This window comes from Schistocerca piceifrons, chromosome 1 (assembly GCF_021461385.2).
Source record: "Schistocerca piceifrons isolate TAMUIC-IGC-003096 chromosome 1, iqSchPice1.1, whole genome shotgun sequence".
NCBI classification, from domain to species: Eukaryota; Metazoa; Arthropoda; class Insecta; order Orthoptera; family Acrididae; genus Schistocerca; species Schistocerca piceifrons.
Window position 1 is genome coordinate 1,169,377,043 of NC_060138.1, and position 20,708 is coordinate 1,169,397,750.

The 20,708-nt window shown below is 40.6% G+C and overlaps 1 protein-coding gene across 2 annotated transcripts in view; it reads left to right on the top strand.

Annotated features, from left to right (window-relative positions):
* LOC124801898 (SREBP regulating gene protein) overlaps nt 1-20,277 on the top strand; it is a 56,098-nt gene extending 35,821 nt beyond the window's left edge. Inside the window, exons 4-5 of one of the 2 annotated variants that reach the window (XR_007017114.1) lie at nt 15,812-16,188; nt 19,499-20,265. Coding sequence is in view for 1 of the 2 variants with exons in the window: in XM_047263107.1 (XP_047119063.1) it covers nt 15,812-16,036 (225 nt within the window). In the remaining variant the exon portion in view is untranslated. Of the gene's footprint in view, nt 1-15,811; nt 16,189-19,498 lie in introns of both variants that reach the window. The other variant, XM_047263107.1, reaches the window with a different exon arrangement.
* Nucleotides 20,278-20,708: the final 431 nt, after the last annotated feature.

Genomic DNA, 20,708 nt, shown 5'->3' on the forward strand with positions numbered 1-20,708 from the left:
CCTTCCCCATCCTTCCCTCACCCGCACTTGCGCTCCGTCTCTAATGACCTCGTTGTCGACGGGACGTTAAACACTAGTCTCCTCCTCCTCCAAGAAGAGGATAGAAGCTTTCAAAATGTGGTGCTACAGAAGAATGCTGAAGATTAGATGGGTAGATCACATAACTAATGAGGAGGTATTGAATAGAATTGGGGAGAAGAGAAATTTGTGGCACAACTTGACTAGAAGAAGGGTTCAGTTGGTAGGACATATTCTGAAGGGCTCACCAGTGTAGTCTTGGAGGGCAGCATGAAGGGTAAAAATGATAGAGGGAGACTAAGAGATGAATACACTAAACAGATTCAGAAGGATGTAGGTTGCAGTAGATACTGGGAGATGAAGAATCTTGCACAGGATAGAGTAACATTGAGAGCTGCATCAAACCAGTCTCTGGACTGAAGACCACAACAACAGTGTGACAAGAGGAGCTGTGGATTGTAGTATGTTTTGTGGTAGGCTTCCAATAGATTTCAGACTGATGTCTGTTATTCCTTATTCTTTATTCTAATAAGGTCTACAAAATTTATACTGTCATCTGCTTGGTGTTCAACTGCAATTTTTTTTTTTCATATTCTCAAAGAAGCATACACATTCAATAATTAGAGAACACTTCACCCCAAAAACAAAGCAGAATTTACACAACATGTCACAAACATAGAAGTTCCTGATGGAGCCACACTTGGCTCATTTGTCATACAAAATCTTTATTCCAGTGTGCCAATAGTTCTGACACTATAGATAATTAATGCCAACCTACAAAAGCACAAAAAAATCCCTTCAACTCACATTATTGAACTTATGGACCTGCTCGAATTCACACTTTCACACAACTATTTTAAATTTAACAATAAAATCTAAAAACAAATACGGCCTGATAGTGTGTTAAAGCCTTTCTGGATTGCTAGCTGAATTATTTATAAGTAATTTGGATGACAAAATCTTTAATTCAATCACTGCCTCCTAAAAAATATCATCTCTTACTGCAGATATGTAGATGATACCATAATTTTAATCAGTGGCACAAAAGATAACATCAGTGAGTTGAACCAGTTATTCAACACTTCTCAGGAAAATAAAACTTGACAAAATCGGATTTATATACCACCTGTAATATTTATTACAATGCATGTATTCAACACCTTGAAACAGAGATCTCCAAAATTCTTTAAAATTTATTCTGTAAAATCCTTTAAAATTTATTCTGTAATAATGTTGTTATGATGTGTATTCTGTGAACTTAGTGATAATGTTTCTCTTCTGCTATATGATCCTTGCACCAAATAGTTTCCTGACACTGTATTTGTTTACAAAATATGGCAGTATACATGTGATATGTTACAGCAGTGAAAGAAACCTGTGGCCTCTGGAGGTACTCTGTTTTTCTTATTTTATTTTTACCGTTAGATGTATGTTTAGTTTTTTTGTCAAAAGAACCCCAAAACCATATTCTGAAATAGTGGTTTGTTTTTCCCATTAGACAGTGCCACAATACATCCGAAAAATTGTAACACAACACATAGACACATGTCATATTAACAAATGTTAATCCACCTGATGACGGAGGTTTAAACATTTGAAACGTGTCATGGAGGTAAATAAACAGTGACTGATAATAGAAAACTTGTTGTTTCATTTAATCTCCATAACGGTCACGGTAAAGCCTAACCAAAAAGTTCGCATTTAAAATTCCGGAACTTTGTCCACAAAATTTTTCAGCACTTGATTTTAACTTAGTGTACATGGTGTCCTTTGAAATACTCTCTTCCACAATTGATACACCGCTCCCAATGCTGTTTCCACTTCCTGAAGCAGTCTTGGTATATCTGTTGCTGGATCGCACGAAGCGCCACCTGCGAATTTTCTTTTATCTTATCTATTGTTGCAAATCTTCCTCCTTTCAACAGGGTTTTCAACTTTGAAAATGAAAAAAGTTCGTAGGGGCCAGATCTGGAGAGTACAGAGGATGAGGCAGCACAGTGATTTTGTTTTTTGTGCAATAGATTATGAGGCGAAGTTCTTTCTGTTCTTGATTTATGACCCATGGTACGGACTTGGCAGCAACACGATGCATTCCAAGATGCTGTGTCAGGATTTCATGACATGATCAACTGAAATGTTACATTCATCTGTAAACTCCCGGACAGTCATTCTTCAATTGGCATGCACAATTTTGTTGATGTTCCTGAAATGAGTGTCTATGGTAGACATCGGAAGCGTCCTAATGAAGGTCAGCTTTAACTTCCATCCAGCCATTTTTAAAGTGTGTGTACTATTCATAACACTGAGTATGACTTAAGCATTCATCACCGTAGACTTCCTGCATCATTTGGTATGTGTGTGTAAAGGTTTTCTTGAGTTTCGTGCTCATGGACTGTGTGCGGCTTTACCTGGCGGAGGTTCGAGTCCTCCCTCGGGCATGGGTGTGTGTGTTTGCCCTTAGGATAATTTAGGTTAAGTAGTGTGTAAGCTTAGGGACTGATGACCTTAGCAGTTGAGTTCCATAAGATTTCACACACATTTAAACTTTTTTTTTTTAATTCACAAACTGTGTGACATAACATTCTGCTCAATATAGCGCTGAACAATAAGTAATAGACATACAATGATAAAACATCTGGCAGTTACACATTAAACACAGGCATGTGTAGGGATGCCAACTGCATTTTGTTCCAATGCACCATTGGCGTGAAATTACGAATATTCTGGAATTTTTTGAACAGATGTCATGCATCTTACAAACTTCATAGAAAAATTAAAATTTTAGGTCTTGAAAGGCCAAGGAAATAGAAGCATATCTTAACAAAGAAAACACTGTCACATTAACAAAAGTTATCACAGGAATAAGACTAAATTCAGAGTTGGCAAACATTAAATCTGGCATTTTACAATATCTGCTGCTTGTCCTGCTCCTATCTTTGTCCTACATAACTGATTTACAAGGTGCTTTCGAGGACTCTCAAAAAACTGTGATGTGTTCTTACAAGACTAGTATCCTGATCAACAACACAAACACATTCATATTAGACACAGCCTGGACAATAATGGAACAGGCTTACAACAGATTCACAGCAACAGCTTTATCATTAATTTTACAGACACATGAAAATGAGACTCCATATGTGAAGTTCCATACCTGTTCCATACCTACTTAGTACTATCATACAACATAGTATACTGGGGCAATGTTCCTAAGCCGAAAGAAGTATTTATTCTACAGAATCCTGCAGTAAGAATGTTATCTAAATTTGATAGCTGAACACCATGCAGCCATTTATTCAGAGACCTAGGGGTGCCAACACTAATATAATAAAACAGTTATTCCCTAATGGTATTTGAGTTAATAACAAATGTGAATTTAGGATAATTGTGAAATTTATTACCAGAGTAGCAGAAGTAAAAATATTTTCCACAGAGACTATGCATCCCCATCTAGGTGTCAGAATGGAGTTCTATGTTCTGATTTAAAAGCCTATGTGATTGGTAGTAGGCATCAGCCAGGAAACTGAAAAATCTCCATGTGCTCAAAAACAAAGTAAAACAATGCCATATTGGCCACCTTTGTACAACTTATCACAAAATAATGATGATGCAATATTCTTTTGGACATGCAAGTGTGTCCAAAGGAACATTGCATTGTAATTCTTAACAAAAAAGGCACTGTAATGTCATTTTTATCTGCTGATACTGGCCAAGTATCAGTAGTAAAGGAGTTTTGCTATTTGGGGAGCAAAATAACTGATGATGGTCGAAGTAGAGAGGATATAAAATGTAGACTGGCAATGGCAAGGAAAGCGTTTCTGAAGAAGAGAAATTTGTTAACATTGAGTATAGATTTAAGTGTCAGGAAGTCGTTTCTGAAAGGATTTGTATGGAGTGTAGCCATGTATGGAAGTGAAACATGGACAATAAATAGTTTGGACAAGAAGAGAATAGAAGCTTTTGAAATGTGGTGCTACAGAAGAATGTTGAAGATTAGATGGGTAGATCACGTAACTAATGAGGAGGTATTGAATAGGATTGGGGAGAAGAGAAGTTTGTGGCACAACTTGACTAGAAGAAGGGATCGGCTGGTAGGACATGTCCTGAGGCATCAAGGGATCACAAATTTAGCATTGGAGGGCAGCGTGGAGGGTAAAAATCGTAGAGGGAGACCAAGAGATGAATACACTAAGCAGATTCAGAAGGATGTAGGTTGCAGTAGGTACTGGGAGATGAAGGAGCTTGCACGGGATAGATTAGCATGGAGAGCTGCATCAAACCAGTCTCAGGACTGAAGACCACAACAACAACAACAACAACTGCCCAAGTATTTATACATATAAAAGCAGGATACATAAAAAAGTGTGTTCACACTTTGAAGTAAAATGTAAAATTTATTTTTGTTTTTGGACATGTACTTTCCACTTAAAGTAAGAATTCCAGTTGCAGGTTAAAGTAAATGTTCATATTGTTGACCTTCAGTATCAATATATTCCATAGTATGCATCACAACAAATTCACCAGTGTCCAATGGGACTTCTGCACACACCATTTGAATTGTGTCCTAAATTCTTCACATTATGTAGTGTATGACTGTGTACTTTCCCTTTTCCTGTGTCTCTCAACAAAAAATTGAGCTCTTTGAAGTTTGGGAAGCATGTAGGAAACTCAGTTGGTCCCCTGCATCCTATTAACTGGTGTGGTACATTTTCATCCAGATATACTCCCACTCCCTGTGGTAGTATGGTGGTATGCCATATTATTGGAATAAAATCTGTCATCGCCGTACCCCAAATGGATTCAGAAATGTACTGCCAGGACTGTAAAAGATAGGTATAGCACCTATGGATGTAACAGGGAACTTAAATGGGAATCCATTGATGAAAGACAGTGTAGTTCTCACAAATCCTGTCGGATAAATCTAGAGAATTTGTATTTCAATAAGATGGTGCAACCATTATGCTGCCACCTTCCTATATCTCATGTAAGCATCATGAGAATAAGGTAAGAGAGATTAGGGCACATGGACTCAGTTTTCCCTTGTGATACAAATGGAATAGAAAAAAAGGAGGTAATGTTGTTATGATGTACTCCATGCCATGCACAGTACAGTGGCATGCATGTTATATATGGAGGTGTTCATAGCTTCAAAATGGAAAGGGTCAGTGAGTGAGTGTCTTGGGAGACAAACTGCACCATACATTCACACCCGTAAAATTCAAAATCTTTTCAGCAGTAATATATTGTTTTCAGCTCAGTATATGTATTTATGCCAATGAAAATTCAATTAAGTTTGAAATGTGCTTCATCTGACCAAACAATGCTACAAATAAATACTGGTTCATGTGTGACCATCCCCTGATCCCAATCACAAAATATTGTATTATCCTGTGATCATGTTGTCATCATTTAGCTGTCACAGCAGCTTCAGGATTAAGTTATGCATTTACTTCTTCATCTCCATCTAAAACTGCATCTGTACTATGCAAACCACTTAGAAGTTCACCGTAGAGGGTACGACCCATTGCACTTTTTCCCATTCCGTTCACATATGGAGCAGAATAATGATTGATTAAATGCCTCTGTGTGTGCTGTAATTATTCTAATTTTGTCTTTGCAATCCCTATGGGAGCAATACTGAGAGTGTTGTAATATATTCCTAGATTCATCACTGAAAGTTAGTTCTAAAAATTTTCCAAGTAGATTTTCACAGTATAGTTTGCACCTCTCTTCAAGCATCTTGCAGGTTCATTTCTTTCAGAATCTTTGTGACACACACTCATGGGTCAAACAGACCTGTGACCATTCATGCTTCCCTTCTTTGTATTCATTCAATATTCCCTGATAGTTCTGTGTGGTGTGGGTTACACACACGTGAGCAATATTCTAGGTTGGGTCGAAACAGTGTTTTGTATGCAGTCTCCTCTGTAGACTAGTTGAATTTTCCTAGTATTCTACTAAGAATCACAGTATGCCACCAGCTTTACCTACGACTGAGACTATATGATTGTTCCATTTCAGAAACCCACAAAGCTTTACAGTGAGGTATTTGTATGAGTTGAATCCAACTATGACACCATTACACTGATAACCTCACAGTTGAACATTCGTAAACTTTTTCCTCCTGTGATTCATTGATGTTATATATTTCTTCTTATTGACAAGTGCACAATTTTACTTTGCTTAACATTTAAAGCAAATTCTCAGTCTTTACAGTATTTGAAATCTTATCAAGCTCTGACTGAATATTTGTGTAGCTTCTTTCACGCAATCATTATAGATAACTTTGCCATCTGCAAAAAGGTTGAGGTTACTGTTGATATTGTCTGTGAGGTCATTAATATACAACATGAGCAGCTAGTGTGGGACCCTAGCACACTTCAGTGCGGCACACTTGAACTTGTGGTGACATATTACTGTGACAGTAGTTCAGAGATGATAGTTGAGATGGCTGAGAAGTTCACCACCATTGTTGATTCTTTGTAAATTACTGGTTGTCATAGTTTAGTGTTTATCAGATTTGGTTTTTGGGTTTGACATGAATCTATTAATCCTGTTATTTTGGAGAATAGTGAGCACCTGCATTGGTGACCCTGAACGAAAAAAAGTACAGTGCAAATCACAAATGAAAGGCAGTGTAGCATGATGGCAGTGCAATGAGAGGATACAAGCATACAGTCATCTTCGGCACAAATGTGCAATTCCACTACAGCAACCATAAGTATGACTACAACTTACGTTCGCTGAAATTTTTTGACTGCATTACCAAGAGAGTGGTTTATAAGAGTGGAGAACATTTTCCAGCAATGTGATGTGAACAGCAACAGTGACAAACTAAGCTATATTTTTGTAAATATGGACCAAGAACTAGCAAAGGTAGCACAAGATCTCATCATGAAGCTAGTTCATGAGCAATCGTATCAAGCCTTCAAAGAGAGAGTTGTGAAGCACTTACTATTGCCCTAGGAACAACACACACAGCAGGACATAGTCTATTTCAGATCAGACATTACATACGATTTGGCTCAACCATCTTCCAACAAATATTGGATTAGTACTGACGGCCCACGATACTTTGTCGCTATCAGAACTGGGGGAAAAAATTGGACGCAATCTCCCAGTTCTCACCAGTGGCTACAACATCAAGGAAATGTGCCACAGTTAAGAGGGCATTGGAGGATGGATCTCAAGAGAACAGCACAGGAGAGAGAAAGGTGGAAGCCATATAGAACTCATCACTAGTTGACGTCCAAGGGAGACATGGTTTCCTCAACAGTATGACCACAGGCCATGTTCGAGAAGGGAAGATTGGGTAGCAGGGTGCTGGTATCACAGGAAGTTCAGTTTACAGGCTAGGAAGTGTGGACAGCCATGTGGGTACCCAAATGCCAAGAGCAGCTGTGAAGGTACGTTATTGATCACCAGCAACAATTTTATTACCCCACAAACCCCAGTGAGAGACAGGAGCAACACAACATGACTGTAGTGTGAAGTGCTAGTCAACAAACCAGCAATATCAAAGATGCATATTTTTGTCAAGGACACCTTGAATGGTAAAGAATACTTTGTCGACAGCAGATCAGATATTAGCATTCTGCCCCAATAGTGCATTGCGATGATGCATCCCAAGCAAATGTTTACGCCGAAAACAGTGATTGAGACAATGCTATGGACGTCTGGAACAACTTGAATGTCAGTGACACTGAGTCCAGAGATTCGGGGAACGTGGAATTTCATCCCCATGGGGATAGACCTCCTAGGACATCCACTTACTAATTGATATACATCAAGTTACTAATTAATATAAATAATCAACAACTAATTACTAGCAACTTCTCACACAAGATTCCTGCCATTAAACTGGTGGAATTTCAAACAACAACAAGCATAGCTAAGGGTGATGACCCATTTCAACAGATAATGCACTACCCGGAGTTAAACATGACGGAAGCAGAGGCAGCGTGCAATGATGCAGTACATCAGAACTGTTCCTGGTCTGCCAATCTACGCCTGGGCCTGCTGTCTAGCACCAGAGAAGTGTGCAGCAGCCAAACAACACTTTGATAGATGGTTAGACATAGGGATTGTACGTCATTCAGACAGCTCCTTGGAATTGTCTCTACATCTGGTGAGTAAGAATGATGATACCTTAGGACCTTGTGATGATTTCAGGGTGTTTAACACCTGAACAGTTGGACAGTGCTAGACCATTAATGCAAACCCAAACATTCAAAACTTTACGGGTACATTACATGGATCAACAGTATTCAGTGTCACAGGTTGTGATAAGACATACCCTTGGATCCCGAGGGCTCCCCGTGATATTCCAAAAACATAGCACCTTTCAAGCTCTCTGAGTTTCAGTTTATGCCGTTTGGGTTATGGAATGCTGCACAAACATGGAGTGATTCATAGATGAGGTCTTACATGGATTAAATTTTTTTGTAGCCTATATTGATTATATTTCTGGTGATTTCCCAAGGCAGGGAAGAACGCAAGAGACACTCATGACAATTATTGAGTCACTTACAAAAATTTGGCATGCTTTTAAACCTTGATAAATGTACATTAGGAAAAAGGAAGACCAAATTTCTGGGGTACGAGGTAACAGTAGAAGGTATAAAGCCTCTTCCAGAGCATATACCGGGTGATTAAAAAGTCAGTATAAATTTGAAAACTGAATAAATCACGGAATAATGTAGATAGAGAGGTACAAATTGACACACATGCTTGGAATGACATAGGGTTTTATTAGAACCAAAAAAATGCAAAAGTTCAAAAAAGTGTGACAGATGGCGCTTCATCTGATCAGAATAGCAATAATTAGCATAAAAAAAGTAAGACAAAGCAAAGATGATGTTCTTTACAGGAAATGCTCAATATGTCCACCATCATTCCTCAACAATAGCTTAGTCGAGGAATAATGTTGTGAACAGCATTGTAAAGCATGTCCGGAGTTATGGTGAGACATTAGCGTCGGGTGTTGTCTTTCAGCATCCCTAGAGATGTCGATTGATCACGATACACTTGCGACTTCAGGTAACCCCAAAGCCAATAATCGCACGGACTGAGGTCTGGGGACCTGGGAGGCAAGTGGCGGCTGAGTACACAATTATCACCAAACGACGCGTGCAAGAGATCCTTCACGCGCCATCTGTCGGACATTTTGTGAACTTTGTTTGTTTCTGGTTCTAATAGAGCCCCATGTCATTCCAAGCATGTGTGTCAAATTTACCTCTCTGTCTACATTATTCCGTGGTTTATTAAGTTTTCAAATTTATACTGACTTTTTGATCACCCTGTATATGCAATATGCACCAATCAGAAACATAGCAAGAGTTATGTTGTTTCTTGGAACTGATAAATTTTTACAGATTTCACTTATCACATGTTGCAGGGATTGAAGAGCCACTTAATGCAGTGCTATCGGGGAAACATACCAGTGGTAAATGTCAAGTGCCATGGTCACAGCAGATGACAGGAGCTTTCTTTAAACTTAAGGATTCTTTGGTGTCGGCTGCTTATGCCATCCAAGTCATACTGCAGAAGTAGTTCTAAGGTTGACACATGCTAGACCGCCGTTGGTGCAGCAGTGCAGCAACGGACAGCAGGGATATGGCAGCTATTGGCATTCTATTCAAGAAAGCTTATGCTACCTCAAACTCTGTCAATAGGGAGTTTTTGGCAATGTGTGAAGCAGTAAAATATTTCCATGCAGATTTAGAGGCAAGACCCTTCTCTGTTTATACAGACCACCGTCCACTAGTCAATGCCTTTGAGAGGATTCACCAAGAAAGTTCCCCACATCACATCAGATATTTAGAATTCATAGGACAATTTACAATGGACATACGTCACATCAGTGGTTATGATAACACTGTGACATACTGTCTATCAACAGAGTGTACAGCAATTCAAGGAATTTCATGGTCAGCTACTGTGTTGGCACAAAAAATGGACAAAGAAATGCGGAGATTAAAAGAAGACAAAAATTCGAGTTATGAATTGAAAGAAATTTGTGCACTGGCCACACAAACAACATTGTAGTGTGACACAGTTCATGGTCAGATTCGCCCCTGCATTCCTGAACAATGCTGTAAGACTATATTTCACATGGTTCACGACCTCTCACATCCAGGAATTCAAGTGTCGGCAAATGCAGTTACTCAGTGTTTTACTTGGTCGAAAGCAGACAAGAATTTTTGACAGCTGGCAAGAGAATGTTTACAATGTCACAATCTAAGGTCGGATGGCACAAAAGGCCGTGGGTACTGGCTGTGGTACCTAGCCAGAAGACAACTCGATCAACAACAGGACAGTGCAGCGGACTGTTCTTCTGAGCTGGATGTCACAGTTAACCTACATGTCCAGAGGTTCCAGAAGAACATTTTTACCGTTGGAATAGAAGAAACAGCAGCCATATTCTCCAGAGTGTTGCCTCGTATTGGTACCTGCATGCCCCACATTCAAAAAGCGTGAGCTACTGCAGCAAAGTATTACAGTGACAGTAGTCCAGAGATGATAGTTGATGTGGCTGAGAAGTTCCAGCTGTTGTTTATTCTTTATAAATTACTGCTGGTAACATTGTTAGGCAAATAAGTAGAATGATGAAACCTCCTGGCAGATTAGAACTGTGTGCCAGACCGAGACTCGAACTTGGGATCTTTGCCTTTTGCGGGCAAGTGCTTTACCAACTGAGTATAACCCAAGACCCGTCTCCACAGTTTTACTTTCAGTGGTACCTTGTCTCCTACCTTTCAAACTTCACTGTTCTGGCACACAGTTTCAATCTGCCAGAAAATTTCATATCGCAGCGCACTCTGCTGCAGAGTGAAAATTTCATTATGGAAAGTAGATGTCTTGGCTTTATTTCACTCCTTAGAAGGTGTCTGTGTTTTTTCAGTGCTCATAGTAATTTATCTTATAGCTTATCTTGCTGTTTGTAATGATGTCAGTTTGTGCTACTTTTCTGATATGGTTATTCGTCATCATCATCATCATCATCAGTTTTCCACTCCAACTGTCCAGTTGGGGTTTATGGGTGCTCTCCACCTGTGTCTGCCCATGCACCATTCTTCTCTAAGGACTGTATCTACACTGCAATTGTGTTCCAATGTCCTTCACCAGATCCAGCCATCTCTTCCTTGATCATCTACCAATTGCATCTACACTATGTGATCAAAAGTATCTGGACACCTGCAAAAACATGTTTTTTCATATTAGGTGCATTGTGCTGCCACCTACTGCCAGGTACTCCATATTAGCAACCTCAGTAGTCGTTGGACATCGTGAAAGAGCAGAATGGGGGAACTCTGCAGAACTCACGGACTTTGAACGTGGTCAGGTGATTGGGTGTCACTTGTGTCATATGTCTGTACGGGAGATTTCCACACTCCTAAACATCCCTACGTCCACTGTTTCCAATCTGATAGTGAAGTGAAAACGTGAAGGGACCTGTAGAGCACAAAAGCGTACAGGCCGACCTTGTTTGTTGACTGAAATAGACCACCGACAATTGAAGAGGGTCGTAATGTGTAATAGGCAGGCATCTATAGCATGTGTAGTGCCAAGAGTAAAATTCGGAGGCGGTGGTGTTATGGTGTGGTTGTGTTTTTCATGGAGGGGGCTTGCACCTCTTGTTGTTTTGTGTGGCACTATCACAACACAGGCCTACATTGGTGTTTTAAGCACCTTCTTTCTTCCCACTGATGAAGAGCAATTCGAGGATGGCAATTGCATCTTTCAACGCGATCGAGCGCCTGTTCACAATGCACAGCATGGGGTGGAGTGGTTACACAACAATAACATCCCTGTAATGGACTGACCTGGACAGAGTCCTGATCTGAATCCTATAGAACACTTTGGGATGTTTTGGAACGCCGACTTAATGCCAGGCCTCACCGACCGACATCAATACCTCTCCTCAGCACTCCGTGAAGAATGGGCTGCCATTCCCCAAGAGACCTTCCAGCACCTGATTGAATGTATGGTTGCAAGAGTGGAAGCTGTCATCAAGGCTACGGGTGGGCCATTTCAACATTACCGATGGGGGCCGCCATGAACTTGTAAGTCATTTTCAGCCAGGTATCCAGATACTTTTGATAACATAGTGTATATTCAGGCTTTAATCTCTATCTTACAATTTTCTAATTTTCACAGAATATTGAAACTTGTAATACTTCGTATTCCAGTTTGCTCAGTTGATCCTCACCAGCCCCCATCTGAAGACTAGAATGGGGAATTTGACCTTGGGAGCTAGTGTTGTCTTTTTTTGGGCAAAGGTACAGGCCAGAGGGAGATTATACAGTGAAAGCCCGCATTTACACTTTTCAAGGCACTTAAAAAAAAGTGTAAAATATGGGAAAATGTAAAATGAGCTGTAAAAGTTACGTGTAGGATATCCCCTTGCTTTATATATGATATATATACATATAGGCTACAAAATGCTTGTCGGGGGCTTATTTATTATGTAATAAAAATCGGTGATGTAACTGGAACTGATAACAGTCTGGGAAGTAGAAATGTTTGATTCATTTTCATACATCATGCTCGACGTTTTTGGAAATCGTACAATTGTCATTCATCATTTAAACAGTGAAACACTGTACCAGTTACGAATTTTTTCATGTGTAGCACATTACGCTTCGAGAATTTTTCCTCTAACATTTACAGAGTAATTGGGTTGGTGTTTGCGTATGTGGTGTTCTTCGTCTCTTGCACTTTTGTCATCTTTTTGAGTTTATAAGGTACTGTGCTTCCTCAGTTATGTAGAAAACCACACACATGCAAACTATAACTCACATTGTTTGTTTGTGTAACACCACAAAAAATACATACATAAATACAGCACTTGACAATGAGATTAAATTCTTGAAATATGATTTGCTCATCACAAAAAATTGTAACTGACACTGCTTAAAGCGAAAACATTTGAGCATCACAGAGTGAGTAAATACACTCCTGGAAATTGAAATAAGAACACCGTGAATTCATTGTCCCAGGAAGGGGAAACTTTATTGACACATTCCTGGGGTCAGATACATCACATGATCACACTGACAGATCCACAGGCACATAGACACAGGCAACAGAGCATGCACAATTTCGGCACTAGTACAGTGTATATCCACCTTTCGCAGCAATGCAGGCTGCTATTCTCCCATGGAGACGATCGTAGAGATGCTGGATGTAGTCCTGTGGAACGGCTTGCCATGCCATTTCCACCTGGCGCCTCAGTTGGACCAGCGTTCGTGCTGGACGTGCAGACCGCGTGAGACGACGCTTCATCCAGTCCCAAACATGCTCAATGGGGGACAGATCCGGAGAACTTGCTGGCCAGGGTAGTTGACTTACACCTTCTAGAGCACGTTGGGTGGCACGGGATACATGCGGACGTGCATTGTCCTGTTGGAACAGCAAGTTCCCTTGCCGGTCTAGGAATGGTAGAAAGATGGGTTCGATGACGGTTTGGATGTACCGTGCACTATTCAGTGTCCCCTCGACGATCACCAGTGGTGTACGGCCAGTGTAGGAGATCGCTCCCCACACCATGATGCCGGGTGTTGGCCCTGTGTGCCTCGGTCGTATGCAGTCCTGATTGTGGTGCTCACCTGCACGGCGCCAAACACGCATACGACCATCATTGGCACCAAGGCAGAAGCGACTCTCATCGCTGAAGACGACACGTCTCCATTTGTCCCTCCATTCACGCCTGTCGCGACACCACTGGAGGCGGGCTGCACGATGTTGGGGCGTGAGCGGAAGACGGCCTAACGGTGTGCGGGACCGTAGCCCAGCTTCATGGAGACGGTTGCGAATGGTCCTCGCCGATACCCCAGGAGCAACAGTGTCCCTAATTTGCTGGGAAGTGGCGGTGAGGTCCCCTATGGCACTGCGTAGGATCCTACGGTCTTGGCGTGCATCCGTGCGTCGCTGCGGTCCGGTCCCAGGTCGACGGGCACGTGCACCTTCCGCCGACCACTGGCGACAACATCGATGTACTGTGGAGACCTCACGCCCCACGTGTTGAGCAATTCGGCGGTACGTCCACCCGGCCTCCCGCATGCCCACTATACGCCCTCGCTCAAAGTCCGTCAACTGCACATACGGTTCACGTCCACGCTGTCGCGGCATGCTACCAGTGTTAAAGACTGCGATGGAGCTCCGTATGCCACGGCAAACTGGCTGACACTGACGGCGGCAGTGCACAAATGCTGCGCAGCTAGCGCCATTCGATGGCCAACACCGCAGTTCCTGGTGTGTCCGCTGTGCCGTGCGTGTGATCATTGCTTGTACAGCCCTCTCGCAGTGTCCGGAGCAAGTATGGTGGGTCTGACACACCGGTGTCAATGTGTTCTTTTTTCCATTTCCAGGAGTGTATGTCAACTAGTGCTACAAGTGGCCAAACGGTGAAACATGCTAAATATGGTTCGACAGAGGTGTCAAGACAATCACAACAACGATGAAACTGAGCATGTGCAGTAGACACAGTTTGGAAATGGTTGCGGTTGGTGTGTGTGTGTGTGTGTGTGTGTGTGTGTGTGTGTGTGAAATCTTATGGGACTTAACTGTTTAGGTCATCAGTCCCTAAGCTTACGCACTACTTAACCTAAATTATCCTAAGGACAAACAAACACACACACACACACACACACACACACACACACACACACACACGCATGCCTGAGGGAGGACTCAAACCTCTCGCCGGGACCAGGCGCACAGTCGTTGCGGTTGGTCATTGTATCTTCATTCAAATGAAAATGGTTACTCCCATCAGGCACCATGCCGAGTAGAGCTCAGCGGCGGCAGGAGATAGGACACGAATTGCTCCCACTTTTACACTTTTACTGGTTCAAATCTGCTGAGTAGGGTGCCCTGGTGTTAAGAAATTTAACCACATAATGTTTGTAAACACTACTTGACAGCCAACATCATTCCAGTGTCCTTTTACGTCAGATTTTTCCCCACAAACATTTTTTCATAAAGCATAAACTGCGGGAAAATTATAAATATGTTGACACAAAGTCGGGTGCGAATTAACATTGTGGACCTAAGAAATTTGACAAGAGTGATAAAAAAGTCATAAAAGGAGGGAAAAAAATTTATTTCAGGAATGAAAAAGTGGGGTTATATTTCATTTCAGTAGACTTTACACCCAATGAACAAACATCTTATGTCTGTAATTCAGTTGTTTACATAGCCTTCGGCATCCCAATAGCCGTCTTCAGGTGTAGAGTACCACCCCAAGGTAGCAGGGTGTTCCGATCTTAAATCACTTCTTTCATTTTTTTTAAATTAATTTTTTTAATGGCCATTGTGGAAATGAGGGTGCCATCATATGACTTTTATCTAAAGCTTTGGCATTGGTGGAAATGAAATACAAGATCCTGAGATTCGTAATCGAAGATGTTACCTCCTAGACTACAGTTGCATAATTTGTGACATAGTCATACAGGAGGCCTGCAACCATTGTGTGCACTCTGAGCATGTCTTACATCTCTTTTTTATTGATCTGTTGATTTTAGTGACCTAATAAAGCAGTGATGCGAGAGATGCTCGGAATAGACTACAGTGGCCACCATTCTGACTGCACAGTTTAATAATTTGAGTTCACCATTATTTGCTATGGTAAATGATTTTATTTGTTGTGCACTATGTTGTATTCTGTAAAATTACTGATGTTTACACATTGAGCCTAGCACAAAAGCCAAGGCCATATAATCCCTTGTTATTTTTAAACTGTGACAAACTTTTTATTGATGATCATTTTATTTTTTCCTTTCTATTACAGAAAAATGTTTTGCAGAATGTCTTGGGAAAAGCATCAGAAACTTTCAATGTGCTATTCGCCTCTGTCACAGACCATTTTGAGCTTTGTCTAGCGAAATGCCGAACTAGCTCTCAGAGTGTGCAGCACGAGAATTCTTACCGTGATCCACGTGCGAAACACTGCTACGGTGAGACACCTGCTGCTCCAGCAGGACCAGCTGGTGAAGGTGGCACTGCACCATCATGAGACTGTCAGAGCAGTGTGAGTGCATCCCTTTAATATGTGTGTGGGCTCAGTGAATGACTCGGTGCTCGTGTTGTCTTTTCCCTGGTGAGTGCTCTGGACTGACCCCTAATGACTACAGGGAAAAAAGAAACTATCCTGCTGTTCATTGAAAGGTGAGATGAAATCAACATTGTCAAACTTCTTTTATCCATGTTAAAATTATTCCCAAATTAATGTTTAGTTTTTGACCTTGTTTCTTTCTGTAAAGAATTCTTGTGCAGATTGTAAGAAAGGAGGCATAATATCAGTGTGGGTCAGTGTAAGTTCAGTTGCTGTCTGATTAAATTAGCTTGCATTGAAAGGAAAATTCATTTGAGATAACTGTAAAATTACAAGGAGACAGAATGGCTGGAAGATGCTTTGCTCCCTTTCATGAGGCAAAGCAAAATTACTGAATACTGCAAACACACATAAAAAAATGTATACCTAAGTCTAAGAATTTGTAAGTTGTAGTGTGATAAGTTGTGGAAAGTTTCAAGGAGGGCCTGTGCCTGGGCCAAATCACTCAGACTGCAGTTTGAGAGGGACTCACCTGTTATGCGGACAAGGAGAGACAAAAATCAACAGGGAGATGTAAGAGAGAATAGGAATCAAAGATCACATATTGGTAAGCACTGTGCTCGCTTTTGTCCAGATATGATAGAAGGATTGAGTGAGCAGTATAATGAATGGAAGAGAAATAAATAGTGTAATCGAGACCAGGAGGACAGTAGAAAAGGTGGTGAGGAAAATCAAAAAGGAGAAGCGGAGTGAAGGTGATGGTAAAAAATGATAAAAGTAATAGAGCAAATAATTGAGGAAATATAGAGCAAATAATTAAGGAAATAATAAGATCCAAACTATGAAAATAAAACAAAAAGGAGAGAAAAAAGGGGGAGAGGTGTTATTTATTAATAGAAGCTAGATTGAGATTGAAGGGTGGGTTTTGGGGGGGTGGGGGTGGGGGGCAGATGATATGTTTGGAGAGCACGTTCCCATCACTGGAGTTCAGGTAAGTTAATACTGGGTGGTCCCTGTAAAGTAGCAGGCATTCATGTCCCTTGGGTCACACTGTAGAATGGGCTCAGTATGTGAAGACGGTAAGTGTTCTTGAAAGAACAGAATACTGTTGATGACCGTGCAGCTTTTCCCTGGAATAAATGATGACTAACTGAAACCCTTAGCTGCTGACAGGTGTTGTTGATATACCTCGATGTGGACAGTTGAAAATATGTGCCCTGACCGGGACTCGAACCCGGGATCTCCTGCTTACATGGCAGACACTCTATCCATCTGAGCCGCCGAGGACACAGATGAATAGCGCGACTGCAGGGATTTATCCCTTGCACGCTTCCCGTGACACTCACATTCCCAACTGTCCACAATTCTACATATGTAATGTACCTTGTAGACATTTGCCCAGCTGAGGGTTTCAGTTAGTCGTCATTGATAATTTGTGTTCATGAGGTGGCCAGTTTTTCTATGTCTACTCATGCACTCGACCATTTCATGGCCATAACTTTCAAATTACAGGTGACAGTGGTGAAGGGATGCACTGCATGTTGGCAGGCATTAGGCCATGTACTTTTGTATTTGCTGGTTGAAAGGGCATTGCAAAAAGAAACAAAAATGTGTATTTCGAATTATTTGCTGAGGGTAAAGGTGGTGGTTATTTTGGTGGCAGCAGTAGAAAACAGAAGAGATTGTCTTGCATATATTGACACTGTAATTACTTGTTTAAAGTTAGTGGAAATTAAAAGAGGTTACACACAGTAGATGTTGTGAATCTAACAACTTAACTCCATACAACTAATGCAAGTACATTTTATAAGACCAAAACATGAGTCTATTTATATACAGTATGAAGCTTGAGTTTCCCCCAGCATATAAAATGTGTGAAACAGTTTATGGGAATCCATCCGAAAGATGTCCTCGACAACTGCCAGTATTTTTGACAGGCGTGCGCCCTGTCGTTTTCAATGTAGAAGTCATCATCCTGTAAACTGTTTGAATATTTGCTCATATTTTATTAGAAAAATCAGTCAACTGTCTGTGAAAGCAATTTATTAGAATTATTATATATTTTAGACAGCTTCATCTTCAGACTGCTGTAATGAAATAATAAATTACTGTTTGTTAGTTTGGTTTTTGTACTTATTCATTTTCCCAGGGTGTTGTACTTCTGGTGAACATTTTTTTTTCCATTGTTTGCAACACAGCTCTAATCTTAATTTATGCTAATGAGAGAAACATAATAATCTAGGCATTCCAGAGATCCATGCCAGTATTTCTTAGCCAGGTACACTTATAAATAGAGAGACAATATTAATCTGATCCATGAGACCCAACAGTTCGTCCTTTCTATAGCCAACTGGTATGGAAATATTCTTCACTTCAGATTTTGAGTAATATCATTTCTCTGGAGGCAACTGTTGGTGACATGAGTAGAGTTGATGAGCGGATCTGATTAAGTGATGAGTAAGTCAGAGTTTTGAAGTGGTGTTGTGCCCACCATCTCTGGTGCTGCCATAGGAGATGATGTACAATTGGAGCCTGTCTGGAGCAAATAGAGCAGGTGGTTATTTAACAAGAGCAGAGCCAGTCAGTAGATGCAGAGTTACTGGGTAGTGCACTCTGAATGGGCATCAATAAATAAAAGTAAAAATGTTCACTTTCATGTAATGGAAGACACAGTGAACTTTCGCAATGTGCTGTGGTACATTTTACAGGCCACACAGAGCAGCAGTTTCTCTGGAAGTACTACTGCATTTGTAATCACAAAACATACTATGTTCTATTTAGGTACAGTCAAGCAGCTTGGCACAGTGGCTCTGTTAGGTGCCATGCTTCAAATCGAGAGGGCTAGGGTTCAATCCAATGTTGATCCTAGATTTTTTTTCTGTCACTTATTGCATCTTTCACTTCTGGTAATAATTTGTTAGTGTGAAAAATGCCAAGTTACCCCACGGTACAAAGTCCATATCTGTCTCTCTCCATCATCATCATCTAATTTATGTCTGTGGCTTCTGTGTCTCCTTCCTTTATCCCTAACTTTTCTCTCTTCTCTTAAACCCCATGCTTTCTGACCTCAGCCATTGCTGACATTTTGTTGCTGTCATCACTTTTGTCCCATTTTGCATGGGAATCTAAGCAGTTTTCACTTATTGTATTTCTCCCATCTCATTCATTTTTTGTGTCAAAGAACAAGTCTCATTTTCCAAAAGCTTGAAATTTTCTCTCTTTTTTTGTGTTACTTTTCTGTCAGTTTGCTGTTGTCTGGTAAGTAGTTATTATTTAAATAATTAATAGTTTGAGCTGTTATTTTTCACATTAAAAGAACATTTTTCACCAGTGAAGAGCTTTTAACACATGTATTATAAATATCAAATTTATATATTTGGATAAGGAAGGCAGAAACTAATAAAACATAATTTTCTTCTTTAGGTTTTGGCGGTGCTCGTTGTGAGAAGATATTCATAATTGTTACTGGTATTGTAGTCATTACAGAAGAGTTGTGATTCCTGTATCGCCGACATTGTGATACATCAGTGTGATAACCACTATATTACATGAAACTCTGCAGTTTCACCCTATCACTTGTCATTTCCCATTAACTGTGATTGTATTGTTTTGCAAAAGTTATCTCGTACATTGCAAAGCTGCATAATATAATGATTTTTGTATACTTAGGGTTTTAGCAGTATATTTGGAATTGTGGTATGTTGAAGTTGGCATGTGATTGGAAGTTGTTGTCGAATGTGGTTAAGAACTGTGCTCCTTTTAGACTCAAATTTGACTAAGTCATAAAATATGCAATTTGTTTTATATATGCTGTTTATTTATCACAGCTGTTAGATTTTGATGTAATGACATGACAGTATTTTATTTTATTGAAACAGATTATATTCTGTTAATAAGTTTCAAGCATATATCAGAATGTTTTTGTTCAGAATTGTGCGTTCCTTTAATCTTCTGGTGCTTAATAGAAAATTTCTGTAAGAAATGAACTATGTATGTTTTCAGTCCTTTGTGTAATCATAGAAAAAAATAATTTAAAGTTTTAATACCTTGTTTGCTTACCATAAGTACCTCACATGGGAGCCTATTATCTAATTGATGTGTGTAACCTATATACCAGATCATAACTTATCTCCATTGTCACATTGGATGTTTCACACAATAACATACACTCCTGGAAATTGAAATAAGAACACCGTGAATTCATTGTCCCAGGAAGGGGAAACTTTATTGACACATTCCTGGGGTCAGATACATCACATGATCACACTGACAGAACAACAGGCACATAGACACAGGCAACAGAGCATGCACAATGTCGGCACTAGTACAGTGTATATCCACCTTTCGCAGCAATGCAGGCTGCTATTCTCCCATGGAGACGATCGTAGAGATGCTGGATGTAGTCCTGTGGAACGGCTTGCCATGCCATTTCCACCTTGCGCCTCATTTGGACCAGCGTTCGTGCTGGACGTGCAGACCGCGTGAGACGACGCTTCATCCAGTCCCAAACATGCTCAATGGGGGACAGATCCGGAGATCTTGCTGGCCAGGGTAGTTGACTTACACCTTCTAGAGCACGTTGGGTGGCACGGGATACATGCGGACATGCATTGTCCTGTTGGAACAGCAAGTT